Source organism: Corvus hawaiiensis, chromosome 5, assembly GCF_020740725.1.
Source record: "Corvus hawaiiensis isolate bCorHaw1 chromosome 5, bCorHaw1.pri.cur, whole genome shotgun sequence".
Lineage (NCBI taxonomy): Eukaryota > Metazoa > Chordata > Aves > Passeriformes > Corvidae > Corvus > Corvus hawaiiensis.
This window is the reverse complement of record NC_063217.1, coordinates 34,207,831-34,235,055: the sequence shown is the minus strand read 5'-3', so window position 1 is coordinate 34,235,055 and position 27,225 is coordinate 34,207,831. Positions and strand designations below refer to the sequence as shown.

The 27,225-nt window shown below is 39.2% G+C and overlaps 1 protein-coding gene across 32 annotated transcripts in view; it reads left to right on the top strand.

The window, feature by feature from the left end:
* Positions 1 to 27,000, top strand: part of TENM3 (teneurin transmembrane protein 3) — a 1,328,112-nt gene extending 1,301,112 nt beyond the window's left edge. For all 32 annotated transcript variants that reach the window (XM_048302939.1, XM_048302936.1, XM_048302938.1 and 29 more), the window contains 6 exons: positions 7,900 to 8,075; positions 8,762 to 8,997; positions 14,521 to 14,817; positions 16,012 to 17,623; positions 19,503 to 19,633; positions 23,393 to 27,000. In XM_048302939.1, the coding sequence (XP_048158896.1) occupies positions 7,900 to 8,075; positions 8,762 to 8,997; positions 14,521 to 14,817; positions 16,012 to 17,623; positions 19,503 to 19,633; positions 23,393 to 24,148 (3,208 nt within the window). In that variant the 3' untranslated portion in view covers positions 24,149 to 27,000. The remainder of the gene's footprint in view (positions 1 to 7,899; positions 8,076 to 8,761; positions 8,998 to 14,520; positions 14,818 to 16,011; positions 17,624 to 19,502; positions 19,634 to 23,392) is intronic.
* Positions 27,001 to 27,225: the final 225 nt, after the last annotated feature.

Genomic DNA, 27,225 nt, shown 5'->3' with positions numbered 1-27,225 from the left:
CTCAGTTCAGGAGAGTGTGAGCTGTTGAGGCACACCCCCAGCACTGCAAAGCTGCTCCATCCCCAAAAATACCTCTCATGTAAGCCACACTGCCTCCGTCCTGCTGCTCCCAGTGCACCCCTTCCCCAGGCACAGACACTGGAGTTGTTCTTCCTGCTCTTCAGAAAGCACTGTCATCATTAACACTGTTTATTTGTGCAAGTTCATGTGCATGTACGGAGCATGTCAGATATGTGAGGTGTGGGAGAGTCCTTGGTTTTGTGGCTCCACATGGCAGGTGTTTGCTGCAGCAATCAGCACAGCATGGAGGACTGCAGTACCATACAGCAGTGAGTGAGAAGTTTGGCAGTATTCTGGCAAAAAGTAAAGCATCCCCAGCATGCTAAATTCATGTGTTGCTTCTTTCTCTGCAAAGCACCGCACCCCCAAAATACCTGGCTCCAAATACCTGGAAGTCATTTTGGATTGGGCTGTGAAGGTGGTCAATCTTACATAGCATAAGCACTGAACTCAAGCTTATTTATCTGGTTGTGCAATGAAGTGGAAAATGAGCATCAAAACCTTCTCCGTAAGGAAGTGAATGAGCTGTCATGGGAAGAGGTGTTGATTCATTTCTCTGAGCTCCCTTTCCAACAGACACATTTCCTGCAGTGATTCTCGTTTAGAGTGTGCCTGTTGTTTTGCAGATGAGTTATGGCTGTCAAGAGAGGCCTATTTAAGTGAATTGTTCATGTCTAGCATGCTGAATGCCAGTTTACAAAAAAAAGACTGAAAACTGTCCTTTTAACATTTTGACAAAATAGACACACCAAAAAAAAAAGCCGCAAGAGCTGCAGTTATAACAGGATAAGGTGAAAGGAGAAATTGTCAATCACTTTCCAGCTGAGGAAATCTCTTCATTAAACCTGGACTGAAAAATTTATCCTGACCATGTTGCTAAGATAAAAGACCATTACCTGAATTATTTAACCAGCTGTGCAAACAGTTGCATAAGACTTCCCCAGATGAAAACAAGGTAAAGACCCTTTCCCCATGGAAAAGCCACCAGATAAAGGAACAGGAAAAGCTTGAGTTGTCTGACGGTTGGACAGGACAGAGAAATGTGGCTGATACTTTTAATGACCTTCTAACTTCTGTGGTTTTGTGAGTTTGCATTTTCTGCCCAAATTCCATTAAAAAACAAGTAGGCATACAAATTTCTTTCCAGAATTGGGATTCTGGCTGTAGTTTAATTTAGCTCTTCTCTAGAATCACTCCTGGATCTATTTTCTGTAATTCCTGTTTATCCACTTTTTTCTCAGAGCTAGGCTCAACAGAAGGGAAAAGAAAAATAAAAAAAGGGAAAGGCGAAAGGAAAAAGGAGAGGGAGAGAGGAAAGGAATAAAGTAGAAAAGAAAGGGAAAAGAAAGGAAGTGGGGGGTTTTTTTCATATATTTAGAATTCTGTAAGACTGGAAAAAAATACTTGGAGGAGTTTTTAGCCACTGGGAGCTGGCAGAAGGGGGTTCTACCCCTCGCGTGCTGACACAAAGAAGCCCGGAGCTCAGCACTGAAACCCCTCTGGAAGGCGGCACTCAGTGCCCAACACACAATGAAAAAGGGGCAGAGCTCCTCACCCAAAAGGGGCTGTATCTTCCTGTCGCTGTTAAGCAGGAACACAGGCGAAGGCAAAGAAGTAAAGAGAGGGGACTCTCCATATATGTTCCACGCAGGTTTATTCCCATGAAAAGACAGGGACGAAGAGGCCAATTGGTCGGAGGGTCCAGGGATCTTATACTGGGTACAGAATAGGTGGGGAAAGGGATCTCAGCCAATGGGATAGGGGCAAGCAGGTGGGATTGACAGGAAGGGAACCAATGGGAACAACACATGGGGGGGGACTCAGGGAAGGATCCAATGGGGCGTCGAGGAACGAAGAACTTTCTAGAACTAATACATATTAAATAAGGAAAATGAATATACATAACTTCATACATAAAACAAGAAGACAAAATATTAACCAATCAGGGGAAAACATGCAAAAGACAGAACAAGGGAATCAGGGGTTCTCACCATGACTGAAAGTTACATGCTAAACTTGGGTTGCTGACCGCCACAGCTGGGTGTCTGAGTTCTTCTCAGGACAAAGAGTAGCTGCAGCCACCTGCACCGCTACAAATACTGATTTTTTTTTCCATAAAATCATAGAATATGAGTTGGAAGGGACACACAAGGATCATCAATATCCAGCTCGTGGCCTTGGCCTGGACCCTGCAACAGAACAGCTCCAAGAGTCCCACCATGTGCCCAAGAGCATTGTCAGAACACTTCTTGAATTCTGTCAGGCTCGTGCTGTGACCATTTCCCCAGGGAGCCTGTTCCAGTGCCTGACCACCCTCTGGGTGAAGAACCTTCTCCAACATAAACCATATCCAACATAAACCTCCTCTGACAGAGTTTCATGCCATTCCCTCAGGTCCTGTCACTGGGCACCACAGAGAAGAGATCAGTGCCCTACCCTGCACTTTCCCTCACGAGGATGTTGAAGACTACAGTGAGGTCTCCCCTCAGTCTCCTCTTTTCCAGGCTGAACAGACCAAGTGACCTTGGATGCTCTGCTTTACATCCTTCTTACACTGTGGTGCCCAAAACTGCCCCCAGCACTCGAGGTGAGGCTGCCCCAGTGCAGAGCAGAGTGGGACAATCCCCTCCCTTGCCCAGCTGGCAGTGCTGTGTCTGATGCACCCCAAGGATACAGTTGACCTTCCTGGGTGCATTTTTCTTCATGCTTAACAATATTCCAGTTAAGAAAAAAAGAGAAATGCCATCACTTTTTAGAAAATAATAAAATAAAATTTTAAAAATCCACTTGTCATAATTTACAGGCTACTAATATATACCAAATTGTTATTTGCCTTCTTCTTGTTGAGCAAAACAAAATATTAGGAATACATACTGCCATATTCTTTATTGATTGGTGTTTTTCTAAAAAAAAAATTGTTATATCTCCAAAAGGGTCATAGTTTAATATTTCAGGTTTCCCTGAAATATAATTGTACTGTGAATTCACAAGCAAGATGCTAAACCTTTTAAGATACAAATACAAGTATACTGTGTGGAAATAAAGGAATAAATGCAGGTTATAAATGAGTAGTTATGGATGCACTGAAGTCTCTACTTCAATCAGACTAAATAAGAAATGAAAAAAAAAAAAAAGAAATCATTTCTGCCCATGCATCTGTAGATTATTTTCACCTTTTTCATTCTTAGCAGGCTCATTCAGTCCCTCTTCAGACATATAAAAAGCAAAAATGCTTATCAAAATGAAAGTAATGTAGAAATGGAGTAAAGGAAAAAAATAGCACATTTCATTATGTTCAAGTTGAAAGTTTTCTTTCTTTCAACAACCCACATAATGGTTAAAGGTGGCCAGAACTAGAGCTTCCATTAAGTTGCCATGCCCAATTTTAAACCAGTGGGGGACAGAAGAGCTCCCTACGGGTGATGAAATGATAATAAAAGTGATGGTATATAAACTGTGGGCTTCTTTCCTTTTGATCGGCAAGATAACCATTTTGATACTGGTTGAGCATGCAATGAAAGTGCTACTGGAGTGGCTTTTCTTTACTGTAGTTTTCCAAATCTGAATTCACTATTTGGGAGGGACTAAACCTGCAGTGTGCTACGGAGGCTGAATACAAGTGAAAGAATGTATTTGGAAACCAAAATACTTTCATGTACTGGAGGATGGACCACGGTCCTCTATGTAAATGTAGCTTAAATGGCCTTAACAAGCCAAGAGAGACACTTCATTGCCAGGTTAGGACAGATTTTTCAGCATGTTGTCAACATGGTATGCACCTAAAACAACAACATGTTGCACTCCTGAATGTCAACCTTGAACCTTCTGTTCTCACCTGCCAAGAAGCAGCACTCTGGTATAAAATGCTTCCCATTAATAGTTTGAAACAAGTAGGGTAATGTTCCATAAATTTTTTAGCCACTCTTGGTAATTTGAGATGCATAGAGGAAATACCTGATGTGAGTTGACTGAAAGTGTAACAGTACTTTTCTTTCTACTGTCAAAATTATACATGTCTATATTATGAAATGCATTCATGCTTCATTTCTCTATTACAGTATCCCAACTAATAGTATAATCTGTAACCAGTCTTAAATAGTTCATATGCATTTGGGACCGTATGTCTTGTTATCTGAAATGTGCTGGAACTGGTGTGCCTTGCTCTTCAACCTGACGTTTACAACAGCAAAAAAAAAAAAAAATCACAGAATTTATTTTGTTAAGGGATTGTGCTGCAGAGGTCTGTGGAAAAACAGTTATCAGTCATAACTTAGCAATTGGCTTTAGGTGCAGCCTTTACTATACACTTTATTTCTACAGCTCCCTATTCTACATTGAAATAGCTTCTGATATAAAACATGAATAATGCTCTGCAAGTTGGGGTCGAGCTAAATGTGCTACGGACTAAGATAAAATGCACTTGAGAAACAAGTCAAAAATAAAGAAAGTAGGACATTTCCATCTGTGGCAAGGCTTACCAGGAAGTTATTACTGCAAAGTGAAGTGTCCTACATAGCCTAGAACAGAAAATGGTCTGGGAAGGCATGTAATTAAAACTGAAGGAGATGAACAATGGAAGAGAGACTTCCAGCAGGTGAAGAGCAAAAGGTCAAGAATCTGGGAAGCTGATAATCATTATCTCTGAGAAATTCTCACTGCAGAAGTGGAAAACTATCTGGCAGTGGCAGCTCATCCTAAAGAAGAAAAAGAATTTGATCTAAGGGGAACTTCAGCTACCGGTGGTGGCAGCTGTCCCCACTGCTGCCTTCGTAGTTATTGACCAAATATGAAGATTGTTACGTTAATGCGAACAGAAATGAGCTGAGGGGATTAATGCACACAATGTCACATCCAGGGAGCAAGTTTCTGGTTTAGAGTTTTGAAAAGTTTATGTGAAACTCACTCTTGAGGAATTGAAGAGGTGCTTTGCTGTGGAGCCTGGAAAAGGAGAAAGATCAGAGGCCTCCATGGTAACACGTGTGCCTGAGCTTGTGTTTGGATGAAAAGATCAAAGAGGCTGTGAAATGCCAAATATAGGTGCTCACCCTCTAGACTTCAGATCTCGTTCCTTTTAGGGCAATTTCAATATTAGAACACTAGGCAGATAAAAAGAAATCTCTCAGTCTAAAACTGACAATCTTGGATGAATAAATTCACCTTGGCAGCAGAATGCAAGGATATTTGAATGTAATAAGAAAAATGGCTGCAGAATGCCCAAAGGTATGAGTGATGTTGCTATGCTGTGCATTGATAAGGCTTTGATTGTGGGCAAGAAGATAGCAAGTATAAAGTAAGTTTAGTATTCGATGTACAGTGAACAAAATAAAGGACACACATTGCAATCTGTGATAAAATGGAATATGTAGTGAATTGTAGAAAGGCCTATTTCCCCTTTTTCTTTTTGTTCCTGGCTATAAAAGTATGAGAAATCCTATTCTTACCTTTCACAGTCACATTTTCTTCTTGCACTAGGATGCCTGAACCAAGCAATCATGGCTTTTAAGATTCTTTCAGCTTTACAGTCATGTTTTTAAGAACATGAATGTGTAGCATGATTTCTTGCTGGTCTTTGAACTCTCCCCCACTGTAATAATATTAACTGCTTATCTCAGGCTCATGATGTGCTTTCCCATATTTGTGAAAGACGGGACCAGTTCAAGAACTGTAGGCACAGTTGAAAAGTAATAATGTGGAAGCAAGAATGCGTAAAAGAAGGATAGCACAGTTCAGTGCTGCATACTGCACTGAAGCCACACACTGCACTGAATACTACTAAATGCGTAGCATTTTCCGACTCAGGTGGTATACTGAGAAATAATTAGTTTCTCACAGATACTGTGATTAAAAGGGAAAAAAGTTCTTAAAGGGAAATCTTATCTTTTGTGCCTTTAGTAAGCATTGTTTGGAATAAAGACCAGTACTTGTCTACTGGAATCAAAGGATGGAAGTAATTCCCAACAAAGTAATTTGATACCATTTTCAAACATAAAGCAGAAAATAGAAAAGGACACTAATTGGACAATATATGCTCCCCAGGGAATTGCAAAGGGAAGCTGTGCATGAAAATAAAATAAGGTCTTGGAACTGAGGAATGAGACTGAGGTCATGAATAGGCTAGCAGTCACATTCATGCACAAGGAACTTCAGTATGTTTGTTTTGGTCTCCCGCATAAATGGAGTATTTCAGCTTGCCGAGTCCAGTATGTTAAAAAGAACCCCAATTAGGGACAGAAACACACTGGAAGAAACCTCATTATCATGAAATGTACTTAATTCAAAAAATAAGTTTCCCCACTTGACTTCCCTGGCTTGCAGTATGGTTTCTGATTTTTAAACATTCTTTTCTCTTGCCTGTTGCTAAGTGAAAGTCTTACACAAACAAGGGAAATCAACTGTGCTAAAAGGAGGGAAATGACCGTATGCAAAAAGCTGTTAAATCTACAGAGTAAGATTTGTAACTGGAAGAAAAATTTTCTTAATCTTTTCAGTTACAGCAATGCTGTGCAGTACTCATACTGTTCAGAGAAAGTTAGTGTGTTGTGGGTTACAGCTGTTAGGATTAACTCACTCAATTTAAGAAAGTTTCTGTAGCCTCAGTGATACACTTGGGGCTTTGTGGGGGCTTTTTTTGGTTTTGCTTTTCTTTTCCAGTAGGAGCAATTTTGATGATAATTATCAGCATGAAATGTCCAGCACATTGTGAGGACCTGCAGGGTCATGTTCTAGTTACTTTAAGAGACTAAGGCAGGCGTTCTTCAGCTTCTAACTACATGGTCACAGGAGAGGAATGGCAAACTCCTGAGAGCAAACAGGTCATACATGGGCATGGAATCATCCTTCGGGTGCTTTTTTCTCTGTTGCAGCTACAGACAGGCTATACTTCAAAACAAGGAGCTTCAGCAGAACACCTAGGCTGACAAATCAAGACTGTAGTACTGGAAGAGCTAATCTTAAAGACAAGTTTTATGACCACAAGCTCACACTGTGCTTTACCTCTCTCTATATACTGTGTCCAAAATACGTTTGGATGTGAGCATGGTCTCTGGTCATGTACCAACAGGGTATACCTAACAGCATAAGAGAAGACACGGTTTAGATGTCATAGATCTACTTCAATTACAGAAATTCTATCTACCTATTCATATTAAGTGGATATATAGCTGTTGGTTTAAATAAATGTCAGTTGACACAGAAGAAAAAATCTCATGGTTTGTGTCACAATTCTCAAACTATGATCCACAGGCAGTTAACAAGTTAGAGATGCTAGCTGTTCTGGTTTCCAGCTACAAGCAGCTTAAGTAGATTAAATATTACCCCAGATTCTGTCTCATAGTACTCATAGTAATACAAGGGACAATAAGCACTCAGGAGGACAGGTGTTCTGCATAATCATTGAATAGGAAAGGCCCAAAAGACACTCTTATTAAGATACCCTTTTTTCAAAAATTTTGAGGATTCCTACTCAATAAAAGTAAAATCTAGTCCAGTAATAGGGAGTGAGTACAGAATGCTACAGAATTTAGCACCAAAAAATATGCTTCCTTTGAAGTGGTGAATTAGATGTGCAGCAGGATCTGGTCACACTTCAAAGAATAATATGCAGAGCTGAAGATCCATCTGTTTGCTCTTGCTATCACCATTGAGGCTGCTGTAGTTAAGCAGCTTTTGAGTACTTCAAAGCATGTTTGAAGTCTTTGCTATGCCTATTCCATGCACACATAAAAAAGCAAAAATGCCTTAACAATATGAGTAGCTGGTATTTTTGTTCATTTTACTTGTAAGTGAAAACAATTTGTTTCTGCTATGTATCATTTCTGGACGGTCTGTTTTTTTTTTTAGCTACGATAGCGAGGGCCGTCTAACAAACGTTACATTCCCAACTGGAGTCGTCACTAACCTTCATGGGGAAATGGAAAGGGCCATTACAGTGGACATTGAGTCATCCAGCAGAGAGGAAGATGTCAGCATCACTTCCAACTTATCATCCATTGATTCTTTCTATACCATGGTTCAAGGTACTGTAAACAAAAGATTTCTCAGCAGATACCAGCCTGAAAATTGTTTTCTTGTGGTACAAGCAGCAAATAGAAGTGAAACTTTAGGGGCACAGTGTTTGGAGGAACGGGTGATACATTCACATTTTTACACCTATATAGAAACAACTGTTCAAGGAAAGCAGTACTTGCGACAAACGTGGAATTAAGTAAGTTTTCTAACCAAATAGCTTTTGTGAGCAGCTGTGGGAAGTAAAATACTTACTTTGTATTAGAAAGGAATCTTGGCAAGAAGAGATGGATTGAAAAGGAAATAGGTACAGAAATAGTATGAAGTGATATTTTAGCTTAAAAATAGCATGTAATACCCCAGCAACCACATCCTTGCAAAAGTGAGTAGTCATATGCTTAGGATTAGGCCAAAAATGCCTAATGAAACAGCAGAGAATGTGTTTTGTGGCAGTCCAAAAGATATACTGTGAGGATGAGACTTTCTTAAGTGTTTAAGTAACTTTGATGATGGGTCCTAAAGGCATTTTTGGTCCTATGGGATACATTTATTCTTAACAATCTCACCCTGGCTCTTTATTACCATTGAGTCAGTTATGTGAAGTCAAGATGCACATATTGCATAAATATGTGTCCAGTACAAAGGCAGAGTCTTAACCCGTGTAGGTAACCTGTAATTCTCTTCTTGGCCTTTTCAGATCAGTTAAGAAATAGCTACCAGATTGGTTATGATGGCTCACTGAGAATCCTATACGCCAGCGGCCTGGACTCACACTACCAGACAGAACCGCATGTCTTGGCTGGCACTGCCAACCCAACCATGGCAAAGAGAAACATGACCCTCCCAGGGGAGAACGGGCAGAACCTGGTGGAGTGGCGATTCCGGAAAGAGCAAGCCCAAGGAAAAGTCAATGTCTTTGGCCGAAAGCTTAGGGTAAGCACAAGCATATCTACTGCGTTCTCATAAAGGAATGAGGAAATGTAAAGATATTCCTGTAGGTATTGCCATCCAACAACCACAGCATATTTATTGCAGACAAGTTGACTGTAGATCTGGAAGTACTTGTTTTTATTACTTCATTTATTGGCTGTTTTATTTATTAATTGCTCTTTTCTGTGTGTCGTGGTTTAACCCCAGGCAGCAGCAGCCCCACACAGCTGCTCACTCACTCCCCCACCAGCAGGATTGGGGAGAATTGGAAAAGTAAAGTCCAGAGAACTCATGGGTTGAGATAAAGGCAGTTTAACAGGGAAAGCAAAAGCCACTCACACAAAAAGAAGTGGAACAAGGAATGAATTCACTGCTTCCCATGGGCAGGCAGGTGTTCAGCCATCTCCAGGAGAGCAGTGCCCCATCACACATAACAGTGACTTGGGCAGATCCCCCAGTTTACACACTGAGCATGATCCCATATGGTCTGGAATATCCCTTTGGTCAGCTGGGGTCACCTGTCCCGGCTGTGTCTCCTCCGAGCCTCCCATGCACCCCCAGTCTCCTCACCAGTGTGGCAGTACAAAAAGCAGAAATGGCCTTGGCGCTGTGTAAGCCCTGCCCAGCAGTAACAAAAACATCTCTGTGTTATCAACCCTGTGTTCAGCACAAATCCAAAACATAGCCCTGTACTAGCTTCTGTGAAGAAAATTAACTTTATCCCAGCTGAAATCAGCACACTGTGGAATTTAAACTGTTGGTTTTAGCCTGGAATGGTTAAAAGGAATAATTTTCTGCTTTCCTTCACTGTTTTTCTTTCTGGTACTGAATTCATGCAACCGATTCAGGATCCTGTTTTATTCTACCATAAGTTAGCATGATCCCTGGATTTTATTTCTTTAATTTAAAATTAAAATTGTACTATGACTTACTTCTGTGGTAGAGTTTAACTGTGTGTGCATGTGTATGGCATATTCCTCCAACATATGTCTTTACCATTTTGTTGGCATTTCTTCTTCCTATATAGTGAGTGAAATACAAGTAGGAAGCAAACTATGATTTATGACAGCCATTTGGTAAAGACAACACAGATTAAGCATTTAAAATTGTGTTGCCAGGAGACCATTTTAAGACCACATCACAGATCAGACTTACTATTAGAACTGAACTCAGTTCTTTAAAATAAGGCCTAGGCCACTTGACTTCTTGCCATTTGAAATCTTAAAATATTTTGTACCTTCCATTGGGACAAGAAAGGAGGGCATGCTGTTATGCAGGTTATATTGCTCTCTACCACCTTCTCTACAAGAGGAATGTATTTTTTTCCAAGAAGGAAGAACAATTATGTACAGTAGCTGCTACTTAAGAACAATATACTAGTACCTACCTGTGGCAGCTATCTTACATGGATAAGGAAGAGGAAAAGGAAGCCATGATTCTGAAGCACATCCTTGTGGTTCTGGTTCATAGGCATGTCATTACATACCACAGTGGTATAATACACCTGCCATTATGAATACACCTGTTCATTTATTAAAGAAGCCCAAGAGAGGTTTGGCAGTGAAACAAATCACCATGAGTGTGCAGTTCTCAGAAGTAATGCTAAGTTTTGGCATTCAAGTGCCAGAGGAGGTAAAAGTTAAAAAGAGGAGGTAAAGTTGTCAGGGGCAACGTTAACTTAGACAAATTAATACCAAAAAAAAAAAAAAAAAAAAAAACCAAACCAAACAAAAAACCAAACCAAAAGAGAAGAGCAAACAAAATGGAAAGATTTAACAAGATGGCAGGGAAAATGAAAGATTACTGATTAGGATAAAATAATACTGATTAAAAGTGTATATAGAAATGGGAGAAGTAGGGCAGGTGGAGAATGAGCTAATAAGAGAAAAATGCCTCAAAAAAAAAAAAAAGGAAAGAAACTTGTCAGCAATGACAATGAACAAAAGAGGAATGTTTTGTGAAATTGATTTACATGGAAAGGTATTACCAAAATGTCAGTCAGGGGTGGATGGGGGATGTAGGAAAGTAGAAAAAGAAAACAAGAGAAAGAAGAGGAATAACTTATGGAGCTCATAATTTCCATGTACAGACAGATATGTCATCAGCATTTTGCTGCAAAGAAGACAAATGTAGACAAAAAACCGTGACAAAACGTATTGCCAGTAAATGTACTCATCTCTGTGACACTTTCACTGTGTTATACATATGCAGTATCTAATGTTATAAAGTACACTGTCAGGTACTCTCTTGGTTTTCTCTCTTGTATTAGTTCTACCCAGTACTAGTAATCTTTCTAAAGAAATTAATTAGGAATTATGTTGCCCTTCCTTAACAATCTTCTGTCAATCTTGCTTTTGTTCCAACTTGGTGTTTAATTGTTCAATAAGCTAGTTCTGTCTCTGGAGCTGTATGTTTGATCTATAGGCTGGTCATAGGCAAAGGTCCTGCCAGTCCTCTGCACGGAAGAGCCCTTTTAGGGCCTTTGTACTGAGGGTCTCACAAAGGTCTCAAATAAAGGAGCTGGTATGAATTCTGTCTCAAGGGATGCACCCAGACTAGACCGGTAACACAGACAAGGGAGCTCACAAGAGGCATTTGCTCTGCCTCCTCTTGAGACCTGACATACGCCCAGCTATGCAGAGGTCCCCAGTTTTCACATTAGCTCTTGAATCTCTCTGTAAGACACAACAATATGTTTCTACTCCCAACAGAGGAATCACAAACAGATTTCATGCTTCTCACTGGAAAGAAAAACAGGAATTAAAGCAGAGGTGGATAGACGGAGATGTGAATTACTGAAACATATCAGGACAGTAGGTAGGGACTGTCAGAAGATTCAGTTTTGTGTCATTAAGTGTCTCTTCAGTGGAAATGTCCTGAAGTACAGTTTTAATCATAATGAAACCCAGAGGTTTCAGATATATTTGGAGTTTGTTTGTCTTGGACACAATAAAAATATTCAACTTTTCCTGTAGAAGCATTTTGGTAGCAGAGATGTTATCAAGAAGCACTTCATAGAAGGCACTGCTGTAGCTGAGATGAGCTATTCCAGCCCTACCCTGCCCAATGAAAGAAGCTGTATCACCAAAACTCATTGTTACTCTAATTGCCCATCTGTATTGAGAGATTAGGCAAGTACAGCCAAAATTTCACCAAAAGCTCACATGCCTGAATGCAAGAGCTCTGTCAGCAAAGTCTGAAAGCATGAAACTGGCTGGAACAAGAGATACTTCCTTTCCTTCCCCTCCTATCCTGCCCTTACACAGACCAAACAGATGGGAAGTGAGAAGGCAAGGGATGACATTATCCCAGTTAGCAGCTAGGGCAGTGAGATAGCGGATTAAGTACTTTGTTGCAATTTATACCGGAAGGATGTGCTAAGCCAAGAAATTAACCACAATTGCTTGGACGTCTGCCTTAGCCATAAAACTAGCCTTCTTTCTTTGCCAGTTCAGAAATCAGAAGTGTCCATTTTAACTTCAGTGTCTAATCCTGAGAGGTGGACGAGAAAATTTATAAAAATCGTAATTAAATGTAAAGAAAGGGGAGGTGGAGAGAAAGGGAAGGAAAAAAATCAGAGAAGCAAAACAGGCAAGGACATGCAGAGATGAGTGCACGCATATGTGGGAGACACTGGGGGAAAAAAAGCCAGAGATAAAGAAAATTTAAGGATGAATTTAGATAAATGAGCTAATATTAGATGTTGAAAAAAATTTAAAAACCTACCTGAAAACAAGTAAAAAAGATATTACAAAAAAGGAGTTGAATGGGAATACTTCACAGCTAAGTTTAACCTATGTCTAGAATCAGTCCTGTAGCATTAATTTTTCAGATTATATTTAAATAACAATTGATGGTTCATTAAATAGGTAAAACAGCTATTCTGCATCTGCTAGACTTTGTGTTCTTTACTTAGGAGATCTACATGAAAATGTGATTTTTTTCTTAAATTGATAGTGCAGATTCCTCTCATGCCAGTGATTTCATATTAAAAAAGAGAAAGGTATTGTATATAAATAGACAGACTGAGCAAAACTGAGCATTTGGAGGAATTTTATATGCCTATGGCCTATCACCAGCACTTTAATACTTTTTATAACAATAATAAAGGATCTAATTTATATTGATCTTTTAGAAGCTTATCAGCCTCAGGGTAAAAGTATTACCATCCATGATATATGGAGTTTTGAACATTCAGCCTGAAAAAATGAAAAAATCTTCCGGTCATTTCTTTGATGTATCCCTATCTATTCTCGTTTTTTTTCTGAATGTTATGTAGCCATCTTTGTTTACCTTTTGTAATGTATGTATGAAGTACTTGAAAAGGAATTTTTAAAAAATTCTTAATTCACACAGCTCTCTGTCCATTTCTACCCTAATTCCCACATGTTTGCAAAATATAGTGTTGAAAAAAATCTCAGTTATCACTTTTTCACCCCATCTGGAAAAACTTTTAAAAGACACAGCAGATACAGAAATGATTTACAGATGAACAAAGAAACCCTCGAGGCCTGTTGGAGAACACTAAAACACAATTCAGTGCTGAGGGGAATGGAGATATGCAAAGATACTGGTATAGGAAAAGAAAACCAGACATTTTGTTTTTATAAATTCAAAAATGAGAGCTAATTCAATGAAACTGAAAGTTGGCATATTTGGAACACTAAAGGGAGGTGGGGGGTGGATTTCAATGTAAAAGTATTACCTAGAAACCACTATCCATCACTGTAGTTTAAACATATCAATAACAATGTTTTCAACATAAATGTGTCTATGCTAAGGCTTTATTTTCAAATCAAAATACTTACAAACTTCAAAGCATTTTTAACTGTTTTTCAATGGTTCAGTAGTCTCCTAGTCATTTATGGCTTTAAGTGGTCAGTTAACTAGGAGAAAGATACAATCCTCTGCTAAGGATTTCAGCCTTATAAATACATTGCAGCAGTGGATGGCATACTGAATTAAATTTCCATTTGATCCAGAAGGGGGATGCCTATGTTCTAAAAACTGTTTAACCTTAATTTGAAGATCTAACATGCTTTTGAAGATCTTAATTCTGTATTTACTCTTTTGAAAAATACTTGCTGTGAAGGATTGGGATTCAGTTCTTTCTTAGCATGGTTGTTACAAACTGGAAAAGCAGTTGCTGGGAATATATTTTGACAATAATTTGCTAGATATACTTCAGACTGCCTACAAAAGAAGTAGTTTGTTCACTGAAATGACCCCATTTATTACAGAAGTTTTCAGTACACATCTTTCAGTATTTTCTTAGCAGTTGACTAAGCATCAAGAAAGAACACATTGCAACAAATTCTGAGCCATCTCTTCATATAATCAGACCTTCTAAGGTAGACACTAATATAGTGCCTTACAATTATATCAAGAAATTGCTAAAATAATTCACACATATAGCAAATCAATCACTGTAAATGGTATTTAAAGAATAGCTAGCTTTGTGGAAATAACAGGTGGCTGGGGTTTGAACAGCATGATTTATTGTGTCATTTTGTTTGCTTTAAAAAGGTTAATGGCAGAAACCTCCTTTCAGTTGACTTTGATCGAACCACAAAGACAGAAAAGATCTACGATGACCACCGTAAATTCCTGCTGAGGATTGCCTACGACACGTCAGGGCACCCCACCCTGTGGCTCCCGAGCAGCAAGCTGATGGCTGTCAATGTTACCTATTCATCCACAGGTCAAATAGGCAGCATACAGCGAGGCACGACTAGTGAAAAAATAGAGTACGATGGACAGGGAAGGATAGTGTCTAGAGTGTTTGCTGATGGGAAAACTTGGAGTTACACATATTTGGAAAAGGTAAAGAACACTCAGGTTTTTAAAAATGCTTGGAATGTGCTCAAAATCTGCAGCACCTCACTGCTGCATACAAAGCAAAAAATAGGTAGCAGAAGCACATCGCAATTATTCTAAGTATCAACATGTGATTCCAAGGGGAATGTTTCATTCCACAGATATGTAATCATGCTGTAGCTAATTGCTAGGAATTGATGTGTTTTTCAATTATTTAGGCCACTGACTAACAAGAAGCATCTGTATTTACTTTTATCTTAACACTTAAAATAAGGTACAGGGACTATCTGCAATTCAATTCAGCTGAAAGTAATTTGTTTGCAAATGCTTCACTGTTGTGAGCTTTTTTCACTACCAAGAAAAGCTCTTTTTTCTAAATAGTTACAGCTGTCAATTTGTACTTGCTATATGTTGTAGCATCAAAATAAGGGATAGGCAAAATATTAGGAATCAATATATATGTATATATAGCTCTCCTTCTAGAAATACCTGTGAAAATGACCCTTGTGAAATCTCTTGTCTGCTATGCAGAAAGAGAATCCATTTCTTTCAGGGGTTTAAATATATTTCTGTTGAAGCTGTTGCTCAGAAAATACTGTTTACTAGTCATCGCAGACATAATTTAATCAAGACCCATGATACATAATAGCCACGCATTAGAAAAATGTCAGAATAATTCAAGTAGCTCCTTTTGATATGAATAATCAAACAATTGTTTTGCCTATGTCTCAAAAGCTCACAGAACAAGAACATGGTATTCAGAGATCTCAGGCTATTCAAATTCTTCAAAATCATCTCTAATTGTAGGGAAGAAATTCTATCTCCCATATGTTGTTCTCCTCGTGAGTTAATGGCTCTAAGACAGTTTTACTTCTTCCCATATTAAACATGACTTATCTGAATCCATTGACAATCTGCTGTTTAGCTCTGAATGCTTGATAAAAGAGTGATACAGTCATAACAAGTAGCAAATTATGAATGTGGAACTACTAATTACAGAACCTCTTACAATTAAGCATACAAGTAAATTAGGCAGGGAGATGTTAACAACATGTAAGGTCAAGGATAACTCAATTAAAGAGGAGATAATTTTCTCAAGTGGGAATGTCACATTTTTGTGAAGAAATAGTATCAGTATATGGCAGGAGGGGAGAAACTGCACCGTTTGTCACATGATAAAAATCTGTTCTTAATTTTCAGTCAATGGTTCTTCTGCTCCATAGCCAACGGCAGTATATCTTCGAGTATGATTTGTTGGATCGGCTTTCTGCTGTCACCATGCCCAGCGTTGCTCGTCATACCATGCAGACTATCCGCTCCATTGGCTATTACCGGAATATATACAACCCCCCGGAAAGCAATGCTTCTGTTATAATGGACTACAATGAAGAAGGACAGCTCCTTCAAACTGCTTTCCTGGGGACAAGCCGAAGAGTATTATTCAAGTACAGACGGCAGACCAAGCTCTCAGAAATTTTATATGATAGTACTAGAGTTAGTTTTACGTATGATGAGACAGCAGGAGTCCTGAAAACAGTAAACCTCCAAAGCGATGGTTTTATCTGCACCATTAGATACAGACAAATTGGCCCATTGATTGACAGACAGATATTTCGCTTTAGTGAAGACGGAATGGTAAATGCCCGATTTGACTACAGCTATGACAATAGCTTCAGAGTGACTAGCATGCAAGGTGTCATCAATGAAACCCCATTGCCTATTGATCTCTACCAGTTTGATGATATCTCTGGCAAAGTTGAACAATTTGGAAAATTTGGAGTCATATATTATGATATTAACCAGATCATTTCAACAGCTGTAATGACGTACACAAAACACTTTGATGCACATGGGCGCATCAAGGAAATTCAGTATGAAATATTTCGGTCACTAATGTATTGGATTACAATTCAGTATGATAACATGGGACGAGTGACAAAAAGAGAAATTAAGATTGGGCCATTTGCCAACACCACAAAATATGCTTACGAATATGATGTAGATGGTCAGCTCCAGACAGTTTATCTAAATGAAAAAATAATGTGGCGATACAACTATGACCTGAATGGCAACCTCCACTTGCTCAACCCCAGCAGCAGCGCCCGTTTGACGCCACTTCGGTACGACCTGAGAGACAGAATAACTCGACTAGGAGATGTACAGTACAGGTTAGATGAAGATGGATTTCTGCGTCAGAGGGGTACCGAAATCTTTGAATACAGTTCAAAGGGCCTTCTTACTCGAGTTTATAGCAAAGGCAGTGGGTGGACAGTGATTTACCGTTATGATGGACTTGGACGACGAGTTTCCAGTAAAACTAGCCTTGGACAGCATCTCCAGTTCTTTTATGCAGACCTTACTTACCCAACCAGGATAACTCATGTATATAACCACTCAAGTTCTGAAATCACATCTCTTTACTATGATCTGCAAGGACACCTTTTTGCCATGGAAATTAGCAGTGGGGATGAGTTTTACATTGCATCAGACAATACGGGGACACCACTGGCTGTTTTCAGTAGCAATGGTCTCATGCTTAAACAAATTCAATACACTGCCTATGGAGAGATCTATTTTGACTCTAACCTTGATTTCCAGCTGGTAATTGGATTCCACGGAGGCTTGTATGACCCACTGACCAAGCTAGTCCACTTTGGAGAAAGAGATTATGATATACTGGCAGGCCGGTGGACAACACCCGATATTGAAATCTGGAAGAGAATTGGGAAGGATCCAGCTCCTTTTAATTTGTACATGTTCAGAAATAACAACCCGGCCAGTAAAATACATGATGTGAAGGATTATATCACAGGTAAGAGAAAGTTACTTCATTGTAGCTTGGGGATGCTGGATCTATAGGCATCCAATTTAGAGGGAATGAGACTGTAGGTAGCAAGGACAGGAAGGGTTCTTCTGTGATCAGTTTAACTCACCAACATCACAGAAAATATTCACTGGAAGTTGGTTGATATTTTCCAGGGTAGGCTTTTGCAAGGCTGCTAATATAAATTGCCCAATAAGCTCCAGGGCTAGCACAAAGTAATGAGTACACAGCCAGGTGCAGGGAAGGAGGAATATGATAGTATAGAAAAAGGAGTGAACTTCTCTTTTGGCAAAGAAAGGTGCTAACGTGCTTTCATATCTCAATTCCTAGAGAACCTATATGCTTTCTGTGGTTCTAAAGTTAGTCATGTGTAGTGTTTTCCATTATTCTACACACCAAAAATCTGACTGCATGACACCAGAATTTTTGGCTCAGATACATTTGATTTTTTTGTATTTGAATAGATGTTAATAATCCAAAATACACAGACATTGCCAGTCTACAGCAAGGGCTCAGCCCTGCTTACATAGGAGCTGTGAGACTACCACTTAGAAGAGCATCCTGGGAATCAAGTGGGTTTGCATTCATTTAACAAACAGCAGCTATTAAGTGGGTTGCTAACAGGCTGCCTGGGAGTAAGGATAATAACAGACCTCTGAATCTGTCCTCTTTTAGCAGCCATGTGCTGTAGGGCATGCAGTTAGAATCAGATTCTTTGTGGCATTGAAAATCATGCACTTAGTTCAGAAATTGCCCTCAAAATACAGTTTTGGTTCTTTGCTTAACATCTTTAATGTCTGAAATGCACAGACACACACTACTTATATAAGGTTATTATTACAATTAGCAATTTGGCTGACTGGCAGTTTTAGATGCAGCACCTCATGAGGCATATCATTTATTTGAAAATGCTAGAAATTATTTTAAGATAAGTATTTTTTATTCTTTAATTTTTAGAAAAATTTGCTTCCTTGTTCCACTTATTGTGAGCTTTCTTAAATAAAAATTACTAGACTTGGTAAAGAGCACTCTGCCAACCTCTAAGCATAGTATTTGTGGAAGACAGTGTAAAAAAACAGAAACAAGGCAGAGCACTCATTCTTGCCAAACAATTGTTAACTAATTGTTGGCACCCCTAATTTATTTTTAACAGAATATAAAATGTATCATAAATAATGTTACCTAATGATAATTTAGTATCCTGTCTGCTTACTGATGCATTTCATTAGCTTTTAATTTCATCAATCCAACATCATCTTGAAGAGGACCAGATTTCTCTTGAATCAACAAAAAATATCTGCCAAATAATTTAAAAGGTAATTTGCCATATAGGTGCTATTTCAGGAGTAGTTTGAAGACATTACAATAACACATACACACCAAAAGGAGAGGATGTGCTCTGCAGTATTTTTTTTTTTTTTTGCTTTGTTTTAAAGTATTGATGACGAAGATGTGACATAAAGCATGTTTAGCCTGATCATGAAATTCCAGTTAGTTTAGGCTGTATGACAAGGAAATCTCCCTTCAGTTGCAATTGCACTGCCATAATTGTTCTGGAAGTCACAGAGGCCTTCAGACTTGCTGAACCCTGCAATACCTTTCAACTGAGCCTAGTGCAACTCTAATAGAGAGCAGACATTTTCTTTTAAGTTTAGAGCTGTAAGTTTCCTGTATAAGTTTGCTATTGTCGCTGTAGCACAAATCTAAATCCATACATATCAAAATGAAGACTGTTGAATAATGTTCATGATACAAAAGGAAATCAACTATGCCAAAAGCTATTATATGTAAAAATGGTATAGTTGCAAAATATAGAACAATTCTAATATTTTTCTCCATTTTTTTTCTTATAATTATTCTCTTTCAGATGTTAACAGCTGGCTGGTGACATTCGGCTTCCATCTGCACAATGCCATCCCTGGCTTCCCAGTTCCGAAATTTGATTTAACAGAACCTTCTTATGAACTTGTGAAGAGCCAGCAATGGGAAGACATACCAGTAAGAAACAAAACTAAACATAAAAATTGAACAAGATAGAATGTTCCCTTCTATTCAGATCTTACTAGGCATGGATAATTCTGACAGCCAGAGTTATTTGCTAAATTAAATCCAAACAATACCTTTATCTAGTTTCAAAAGAATTTAAGAAATTACAGATGGAGGGGTTTTTTTACAGCTTTGCTCAGTTAGGTACTATTTTATACAAGCTTTTGTTTGCTTTCAGCAATAATAAAAATTTAAAAGACAATAATCAATGAAAACAAGTTTAAGATGCTTTAAAGATGTCTAATTTCATAGCAGAAACTACATAGATTATATTTGTACTAACATTCTGCCTGAAGACAGTAACTGAACACTGTAGTTAAAAAATGGACTGTGAAATAAACAGAACAGGTGATAAAACATACACATAACAAGCACCACTATAATTTTACTTCTTTTTAATTTTAGCCATGCGTTATGGACACCATGTGTTACATGTAGAGATAAAATACTGAAACTGAAATTACCTGAGGTAAAACCTATTATATTACATAAAAGTAAAACTCAGGTCCTTATGAAATTCTTTGAAAGCAAAAAAATGAACTTTCATCCTGAAAACCTGCTACAGTTTTAAATAATGAAAAATAAATGTGGAAGTAAAACCTAAGTCTGCTATTTAAGAAAATTGTATTTACAAATTAGGCTTACTCAAAGATCAAAGACCTACGTCCTCAAAAATCCTATTGTTTTTGGTTTAGAAGGAAGAGTTAAGAGACATTAAAATGAGTGATCCCATTGTAAGCAGTCAAAAAGTATCTCTTTCTACAAGAATCATGATAGAGAATGTTACAAGAATTAAAGATGATATAATCTTAAAAAATCCTACAACCTAATGTAGACAAAAGTCCTTAGAAGGGTGGCCCAGCAGAAGGGAACATATGGAAGCTAACTTTGTATTTAGGAAGTTAGTTAGTCAGTTAGTTAGTCAGTCAGTTAGTTAGTTAATTTTTAATAGCAAGTAATTGAGTAACAGGGAAAGACCTTAGAGCACAACATGGGATTGATTAATGTTTCCCATGAGCAACAAAAGCAGTGAAGGAGGAGCATGGCAAGCACCCCGGTTGTATTGGGAGATAAGAAAGCTGTCATCAGGCATGGCTGTGAAGAACTATCAGAAGTTGTTTATTTAGGTCTCAAAGGCTACAGAATGAAATCATCCACTAACACCAGCAAATGCATACCAGGAACAGAACCAGTGTGGTCAAAGAGATGAGAACAGACAGCTAGTTGTCAAAAATCTTCAGGGGAGAGCTCAATAACATGAGGAATGCCAGGGGCATGTGACATGACAGAGCAAGAAGCATGTGATAGGAAAACAAAGATTCAAAATTCTCAGGTAGGAAGAAGCTGCAACTCTGATATTCACTGGTGAACAAGCACATGCAACCAGGAGGCAGAAGTAAACACAGAAACCACTTAGCATTTCGAAACATTCTGGAGTGAGTGAGCTTTACTGAGCTCTGAGGATACATGTTAAAAATAAACAAACTTTGTCATTATGAAGTTGCTATAGCATCTTGCTGCTCTCACTGATGATTGCTGTCTACAATATATTTTGTGCTCAATAGCTTTTACATAGGATTTACAACAGCTGAAATCCACACTTGTTAGCAAGTGCAGACAGAAATCTGCCACATTCAAGAAGAATGGAGAGTCCAAGTTAATTCATAATTCCGTCAGGAGTTGTCCCCTCCAGAAAGCTACCCTTGTGGCAAAACAGAGAAGCCTTTGCAAACTTTTTGCCAGGCTTTGATCAGCAGCAAGGCTGAATTAAATGTTGTTTGAATCTTAATGACTCCTGCTTAGTCTCCCATCCAGAAATTTAGGAAAACAAAACATGCTTTTGACTCATTTGTCAGCAGTGAATCAAATGGTTCAAGCAGTATTTTACTGAAAGGAGAAGGGGTCAATTGGAAGATAAACTGGATCATCATCAAAAACGAAGTACTCCTTTTCAAAAGTGCAGCCAAAGCTATTTAAATCTTTGTTTCCTGCTGAGGCAACTGCCAGGGCAGCTGTCTGCTCCCCACCTCTATCAGTACAGCTCATTCACAGCTTGTCGCTGTTACGACCCAGGGTTAGACTGATGTGTCTATTCTGCACAGTTGTAAGGTCTCATCCCAGCCACAGCTGACCCTGTAATTTGAGCTGTTTTGCTATCTAGCTGCACTAGCTAACCATTCCTGCTAGCTGCTTCTGCTCCTTTCAGCTCTTCTGGCTAATGACTGCAGTTATGCCAACGGTCCCACTCCCCAGCCATCCTCTTTACTGAGAGTGCATCTGGCATAGTGGGCTACACACAGCTCTTCCATGACATTCCTAGCTTTTCCATTCGACTGGCTTGTTGGTTCTTTTCATTCATTGCCCCTTGTCTTTGCTAGCTATAAACAAAACAGTGCTGTGTTCACGGTTGCACCCAGCTGAAGTTCTTGGGGAAAAGCTCTTTGAGGCAGGAAGCTGATACTTGGGAGTGAAATGGAAGGTCACACAGCCGGATTGGCCACAGTCTTTTCACACATGCCCTTTTATCAGTTTCTGCAAGTATTTGTAAGAAAGGGTATCAGTCCCCAGTCCCCACCTCACTGGTCCATACCATTTGCTTCCTTGTCTTTAACTGTAAAGACTGTCATTACAGTTTATTTCCCTCATTCCTTTAGCAGCTTGAGGGATTATGAGAGCCTCCCTGCAGTTTGGTCTCAGGCTGCTGCTACTTGAGAGACTCTTATCTCCTGACTCAGCATAAAGAAAGGCTTGTTCCAATTCTAAAGCACAGCTTCATGACCTACAAAAATCTCCTCAATTTGACTGGATGCATGGTAGACAGGAATCATATCTGAGCAAGCTCAGGGGAAGAGATGACACCATAGTAAGATGACACTGTAGAGTAAGACAGTTCTTACCTGTTCTAACATGACATGACCTGGCAATGTGCACTGGCAGCCCATAAAGCCAATCGTGTCCTGGGCTGCATCAAAATCAGTGTGGCCAGCAGGGTAAGGGAGGGGATTTTGCCCCTCTACTCTGCCCTGGTGAGACTTCAGCTGGAATACTCCATCCAGCTCTGGGGTCCCCAGCACAGGAAGGACATAAACCTGTTGAAGCAAGCCCAGAGGATGGCCACCCAGTTGATGGGACAAGACTATACAAGAGCAGGTGGTGACCAGGGGGAATGGGTTCAAATTGAAAGAGAATAGGTTTAGATTACATATGAAGAAAAAAATCTTTACTGTGAGGGTGGTGAGGCCCTGGAACCAGCTCCCCAGGGAAGTTGTGGATGTCCCATCACTGAAGGTGTTCAAGGCCAGGTTGGATGGGGCTTTGAGCAACCGGGTCTAGCTGAAGATGTCCCACAGCAGAGGGGTTGGAACTAGATGATTTTCAAGGTCCCCTTCCAACCCAAACCATTCTGTGATTCTTGTGGTTATGTATTGGCTTTGCAAGTCTGTCCTGTGCAGCCCAGTAAGTAGCCCCTGAAGTTAAATATTATTTTTCTGCAGGTTCTCAGGGAGACAAAGAGTAAAAGCACTGAACATTAGCAAAATAGTTTTGTAACTCAGCAGAACAAGCAGTATGCAGATCTAATTAACTCCTTGGCACTGTCAGTTGTGGCATATCCTGTTGTTGTCCACGGGCAGCACACCAAGAAATCCTGGCTGTTTGGCATTTAGGGGGCTACAGATGGCTGGTAAAACTTCTGTCTGTTCTTGTTTACAGCCAATTTCTGGAGTGCAACAACAAGTGATGAGACAAGCAAAGGCTTTCCTTTCCCTGGGAAGGATGGCAGAAGTGCAGGTCAGCAGACGGAAATCCAGTGGAGAAAAGTCGTGGCTGTGGTTTGCCACGGTAAAGTCTCTGATTGGGAAAGGGGTGATGCTCGCTGTCAATCAAGGCAAAGTGCAAACAAATGTGCTCAACATTGCAAATGAGGACTGCATAAAAGTGGCAGCTGTTTTGAACAACGCTTACTACCTAGAAAACTTGCATTTCACTGTGGAGGGAAAGGACACGCACTATTTTATCAAGACCACCTCCCCTGAGAGTGACCTTGGGACACTGAGGCTGACAAGTGGGCGTAAGGCCCTAGAGAATGGCATCAATGTCACTGTTTCCCAGTCCACCACTGTGGTGAACGGCAGGACTCGTAGGTTTGCTGATGTTGAAATGCAATACGGTGCTCTAGCGCTTCACGTCCGCTATGGCATGACACTTGATGAGGAAAAGGCCCGAATACTGGAGCAAGCCAGGCAAAGAGCTCTTTCCAGTGCCTGGGCCAGAGAACAACAGAGAGTAAGAGATGGAGAGGAAGGCGCCAGGCTGTGGACAGAAGGAGAAAAGAGGCAGTTGCTAAGTGCTGGAAAGGTACAAGGATACGATGGGTACTATGTACTCTCTGTGGAGCAATACCCAGAATTAGCAGACAGCGCTAACAATATACAGTTCCTCAGACAAAGTGAGATAGGAAAGAGGTAACACACTGGCTTAGCTCAGGCTGCCAAAGAGACTGTGTACCAGTGTCTTCTAAAAAGGAGACCAAACTGTTTTGCTGCATTACTACTTGAGCCTAAGCTTACATCTTTGCTCAGATTTTTTTCTGTAGCACAATCCAGACTCTGTAACAAAAAGAGCGCCTTCCAGAAGAATGATACTGCTAATGACAAAACTTTTTTTTCTCAATGACCTTAAAGGTGATCTGCTTTAAAGAATATGTTTACATATGCATATCGCTGCACTCAAGTTGGACTGAAAAGTATTAAAAAAAAAAAAGAAGAAAAAAAGAAAATAAAAAGGCCTACAGATTTTGCAACAGGCTGTTTCTTTGAGGCACTGTATTTAATTAAGATACAGACCCATACAGTGTTTCCAAATAGTACTGAATTGTTGACCTTTGCTTACGAGAAGTAGTCTCTCCTTTTCTCTCTCTCTTTTTCTCTCTCTTTCTCACTGCATAGGATGTGGTATATATCTGTTAATTTTAAAACGTGGGGCAAAAATTACTGTTTATAGACAACCCAACTGCATTAAACTGTGCTGCTTTCTAAAAGGACATTGGCACAAGTGACTTATGCTACCATGGGAATTTAATAATGGATTTTACAATGCTAACATGGTTTGCCTTGGGAGGAAAATGGCAAGTAGAATCCTTGTTGCATATAAGCAAAGGAAACCCTGATTTTTTTGTAAATTATGTGAGACAAGTTGTTTATGGATTTTTATATGAATTACAATTTACTGTACATCAAATATTAGTCTCAGAGGAGTTAATTTATGTAAAGTGTTTAAAAAAGTTTATACTTAAAAATAAAATGATAAAAACATGTGCTGTGTGTGATTTTTTTTAAAGAAAAAGGAATTGCACCTTTTATGTTATAGCTGTACAGTATAAAGGATTATATTGTAGAGATATAACAGTGATGACTAATGTCCAAAAGTGTTAATATTTTTGTATTAGGTTTAAAGCTGTGCATCTATCACTCTGCTGATAGGATGGGACACTCCACAAAGTGGCTGGCTGAATCAGACCACAGCTCCCTCCCCTCCCTCTCCTGTCACCCAGGCCAGTGCCACTTCATCAGTCATTGTTAGAAGGCACAGTAACCAAATAAGTCTCATTTAGTATGATGGAAGACTTTAATAGGTTGGGGTTTCCTTGTCTTTTTCCACCCCTATTGTAATAAATGGACATTTATTCATACCAGGTGGGGTTTCTGTTGGTTTTTTAGAAGCTTTGTTTCACAATGGAGGAATAGTGTCTCAGGTGCTTGGCAAATTGTATGTAGAAGAAGAAAAAGAAATTATGTAGTTTCATCCAGTTATGTCAACTTTGTCTTCTGTATAATACAGCTCTTTTAGATGTTAATAACTCCAGATAGAAGAAACGTACCTCTGACCTGATGCTACAGAATTGCTCTTTAGGCAGGCAGGCTGTTCACTAGGCTCATCTCCTGGCCTTCAGCTGGCAGATCAAATCTCATTACTGTGAACACTAAACCTGGGGATGGAGAGGAAGGTCCAGTTCTAGTGCCTAGTCTGCATCTCCACATCACTGCATAGATTTGGCATGCTCTGCTCCAAGGCCCAGTATATTTGCTGCAGGAAGAACTGAAGTGTGCAGCTGGCTCCTTATAGGAAGCCTGTGGTGGCATCTATGGCATCTGTTCTACATCTTGGCTGAAACCATTCTCAGAGCTTTAGTCTCAAGAGCACTAAATTCAGCCACAAAAATAAATATTTTTAAGATGAGACAAAATTGGGGGGTTTGATGTTCATTGAAATATACACAGTATTTCTATCCATGTATTATAATGACAGAACATAGTAAGTGAACGTGTCTTAACTATGAATGGTTCAAGTGGATGTAATAAAAATAGTTTTCTAACTGCTTTGTATTCTGAGAGTCTATGGTATTACATACTCTAAATTGCACATTAGGATTGTTTGATAAACAGATTTGAATTTCTCCCAGCCGCTACCGAATCTACAGTATCAGTGCTATTACTGTATGTGTGTATTTGGTAGAGCATACAGAACTAATTACACATATAATGAATGCTAATCATCTATTAGAATTAAAGCACAGATTAGTTGTTAGTACTTTTACCCTTGAAGCTTGAGGGCCCTAAATTTAGAGAGGATGGTATGTCAGACCCCAGAGGCGTGTCATTGATCTACGTATTCTTTTAAAAAGATGTAAAATGCTAGGTGTTTGCAGTTCTGTTGGGTGGCTCTTCCACAGCACTGTATTTAGCATGCTGTAAGTGCTCTCTGTTGAAATAGGCTCATATTCTAAATTATGTCCAATGTTTCTGTTCTGTTTGAATATGAAAAGCTTGTATAACATGTCAACATTGAAATATATCTTCTACTTGGCGCGTACCAGTCCCTTCTCCTTTGTTCTGGCACCAATAAACAACAAATTATAGTATCTGTTGGTGATCATTTTAGATGCAGTCAAATCAAGCCAATTAGTGGCCTTGTTAGTAGGTATAATGAGCCTATTTCTTGCTAAAAAAAGACTTGTGATCTGGACATGCTCCTGCAGGAAATAGTGACCTTGGGGAATATAGGAACAAAAGATCTTTTTAAAGAAAAAATATGCATAATTAAAGAAGCATATTACAAAAATAAGAAAAAAAGAAAGGAGATTCTAAGTATTTTAGACAATGCCAGTCAAAATGCTATCCTGATATTTTGAGATGTATATTTCGTCTGATTTGTATTGTTCTTTTAATTTGCCTTCTTAACTTTATATGTGTCCTGAATTTTCCACAAATTGATAACTATAGATTGCATCTAGGCTTTCCAATAAAAGCCAACCCAATGTGTGTGTGTGTGTGTGTTTATATTTGGGTTTTTTTAATCTGTATGTCAGATATTGCATCTGTGCTGCTGCTTTTCTCGTATCGAAGAAGCAAAGTGATCCCCTTGCACTGGTATTGATTCATTTGCTTCACAGTTGGCAGTATCTTTTTTTTACTCTATCCAATGGCTTCATCTGCTAACTCAGCAAGGTGAATTACTCCATGGGATCTCTCAGGGGGCCTACTTTA